Raw genomic sequence first — 3509 nt, forward strand, 5'->3', positions numbered from 1 at the left:
CTTGACAGAGGCAGAGCGGGCACGGGCATCTGAAGATTTGCTATTAAAACTGCAAACGCAGAAAGGATTTTTTACAAAACTCCAGGTATCAAGGGATGCAGCCATCAGGACAAGCTTTGTAATATCCAACAAAATTGCAAGAAACAGTAAGCCATTCTCTGATGGGGAGTTTGTGAAAGAATGTTTGGTGGACTCTGTTGCAATAATTTGTCCTGACAAAAAAAGAAGCGTTTTCAAATGTGCCCCTCTCCAGGCGAACCGTAACAAGACGGGTAGAAGACATTGCGGGGAATTTGGAGTTTCAGCTTAAAAACAAAGTTGATCATTTTATTTTCTTTTTTCCTGGCTCTGGACGAGAGCTGTGATGTCCGTGATATTGCCCAGTTACTTATCTTTGTACGCGGAATAACAAATAACTTTGAGATGACTGAAGAGCTGGTAGCTTTGCGATCATTGAAAGGTACCACGAAGGGGAGTGATTTGTTCACCAAAGTTAATGCATCCGTGGACAAACTGGGCCTAAAAAAAAAAAATGGAACAAATTAGTAAGTGTTATAACCGAGGGATGTCCAAATATGACAGGGAAAAATGTTGGACTTTTGAAGCGGATGCAAGATAAAGTGAATGAAATAAACCCAGAACAGAAATTGATATTTTTGCATTGCATTATACATCAAGAAGTGCTGTGCAAGTCGGTGCTAAAAATCAGCCATGTTGTTGATGTTGTAACTAAGATAGTTAATTTCATCAGGGCAAGAGCACTGAATCACAGACAATTTGTTTCACTGTTGGAGGAGCAAGAAAGTGAACATAGTGACATAGGCTACCACACTGCTGTGAGATGGCTCAGCCTTGGGAAGGTGCATAAAAGAGTATGGGTCCTGAGAGGTGATTTTCACACATTTTGTCAAATGAAAGGCAAAGACATCCCAGAGTTCTCAGATAAGCACTGGATAGCAGATCTGGCCTTTGCCATTGATGTGACTACACTAATGAATGAGCTGAATACCAAGCTGCAAGGTAAAGGCCCCTTTGCACATGAAATGTTCTCCTTGGTGACAGCTTTTATGAGAAAATTGAAGTTTCTTTCTAGCCAATTGAAGATCAATATTCTCACTCACATGCCAACACTGATAGAAGTCACACCATCAGCTGATCACCCCAAGTATTCATCCATGTTTGCGGCTTTGCATGATGAATTTTCCAGAAGATTTGAAGACTTCAAAGCAGTTGAGAGTGAAATGCACATGATTTCTTCTCCCTTTACAGTCTGTGTGGATACTGCCCCCAGTGATATCCAGTTAGAACTCATTGATCTGCAGTCTGACAATCTACTGGCAGAGGTTTTTAAATCAGCATCACTGCTGGAGTTTTATTCTTCTCTCAAAGAGGAAAACTTTCCACACATAACGAGGCATGCTCAGAGGATGTTAGTTCTCTTTGGATCTACCTACGTATGTGAACAAATATTCTCACTGATGAAGTTCAACAAATCCAGATACAGATCCTCTCTCAGTGATGATCACTTGTGTGCTGTTTTTCGCATATCCACCTCAGATATTGAACCTAACTTTTTTTTTGAATGGAGCATAATCTACTAATTCTGTTTATCTGTATTGGAAATCCCACATCCCTGATTGGTCGCCACATAGTTCACTCACGTTTACTGAACAAGTTCTGTCAGTCACAGTGCCACGCAGTTCAGTCATGTTTACTGAACAAGTTCTGTCAGTCACAGTGCGACATAATTCACTCACGTTTACTAAATAAGTTCTGTCAGTCACAGTGCCACGTAGTTCAGTCACGTTTACTGAACATGTTCAGTCAGTTAATGGGTTGATATTGTTAACAAATATATTATAGTGTCGATGTACTTCTTTCGTCCGATGATTTATTTAAATACAGTTAGATATTCATGTAATGGTTTATATATTTTGATGATCTGTTTAATAATTTTTGTTCAGTTGTATTAAGTTCTACGTGCAATAAAATGTAATGATAATTGATATATTTTACCCTGAAAATCCTGTGTATTCATTGCATTATTCTTAAATCTTCATAAATAAACTACATACATATTCTAGAATACCCGATGCGTTAGAATCGGGCCACCATCTAGTTTTAAATAACTGTAAATTACAAAATCATTTATTTCCACCTATTTTGCTTGGCTAAATGTATTACTTATGATGGCACAATCCCTTTAAGAATTGAGACACAAAGCACAGTGGTTACACAACAGAGAAGTGCAAATATTGCCAGTAACACATTAAATTGCACGCACTTGGTACAGTACACAACAGTGAAACTACGAAGAGACCAAAGTGCTGTAAGCCCTACAAGGAATTGTATTTGTGGGGCCACGATGGGTTCAGATCACTTTACTGGTCTTAGAAAAGGGAGGAAAATGAGTGCACCACTCACTCACAAAAATTCTGGACTAAAAAAGGATTCAATTATGGTTGTTTATTTGTGCTGTGCATTCTTTGTTGCTGTTAATATTGTTGGCTCAGCATAGCCTGTGCTCAGCATCATAAGCACTTCAACACTTGCTGACTGTTGCCAATAAATACTAAAGTTGTCCACGACTTGGACAACTTCTTCTCATACCCCTTGCTTGGCCCCCACAAAAAATAATAAAACCTATACTCTACTACCATGCTGGCACCGTTCCCCCAGTGTCAGCACTTGCTCTCTCCGGGACTCTCATGTGGTTGTTGTGACACGTGATGCCGGTGCCCAATGAGCGCGAGTGTCACTGTCCTTGCCTTTGTACGAATTGAGCATGAAGAGGAAGTCAGGGATCAACTGCAGCCCGGACTTCCTCTGCATGTTCGATTTGTACGAAGACGGGGACAGTGATGCCAGCGCTTGGGAGCCAGCGTCACATGTCACCGCACAAGAGTCCCGAGACCGCAGATGCCAACATAAATTTCCCATCTTGTGCTTTTTTCTGCTGTCAGTCCCAGTTTAGTTGCAAGATAACCAGAAACATCCAGAAATATTTCACAAAAAAAGCTAAAGCAAAAAATAGATGTTCTGAGCAGATCAGTCTTAAAGTAAAGCTACCCCCTTAGTGTATATATAATGACCTACACCAGCATTTTTGTAATACAAAAAACAATAAAACATACCGATATACTGATATACTAATGAAGAGTGATTCTTATTTACATCATGTTCAACTGCAGAAAATAAAATTTGTGTATGTCATGCTTAGCACAAAGGAAAAGAATAACATCCAAACAAGAGCAGAGTGTGTTTTGTTATAATTGGAATTCTTAGAACTCTATGACCATGAATGATTGGGGACAATGACACAGTGACCGCTGTGTAATTTTCTCGCATGCTATGCTCATAGTCAACTGTTGCTCTCTGTTAATTGCTTTGAAGAAAAACATACAGATACTTCACAGTGGTCGGGTGAGATACATGAGTGCATAACAATTAGTGCTCAAAATATTTTTATCGTACTTTCCTGTGTGCCGTCACTTTACTGTTTGCTTCAT

The 3509-nt window shown here is 39.5% G+C and overlaps 1 protein-coding gene across 1 annotated transcript; it reads left to right on the forward strand.

The window, feature by feature from the left end:
- Positions 1-423: 423 nt before the first annotated feature.
- On the forward strand, positions 424-1973 carry LOC138671699 (general transcription factor II-I repeat domain-containing protein 2B-like). The gene is made up of 3 exons (XM_069759857.1): positions 424-460; positions 547-1454; positions 1965-1973. The coding sequence occupies exons 1-3, from the start codon at positions 424-426 to the stop codon at positions 1971-1973; spliced, it is 954 nt and encodes a 317-aa protein (XP_069615958.1).
- The last annotated feature ends 1536 nt before the right edge of the window (positions 1974-3509 follow it).

This window comes from Ranitomeya imitator, chromosome 3 (genome assembly GCF_032444005.1).
Source record: "Ranitomeya imitator isolate aRanImi1 chromosome 3, aRanImi1.pri, whole genome shotgun sequence".
Taxonomy (NCBI): Eukaryota; Metazoa; Chordata; class Amphibia; order Anura; family Dendrobatidae; genus Ranitomeya; species Ranitomeya imitator.

What these genes read in the sequence shown, in the direction of transcription:
- LOC138671699 (XM_069759857.1), top strand. Translation starts at nt 424, where the DNA reads ATGACTGAAGAGCTGGTAGCTTTGCGATCATTGAAAG. An exon ending in AGCTTTGCGATCATTGAAAG is followed by an intron (nt 461 to 546) that starts GTACCACGAAGG and finishes GGAACAAATTAG; the next exon opens with TAAGTGTTATAACCGAGGGA.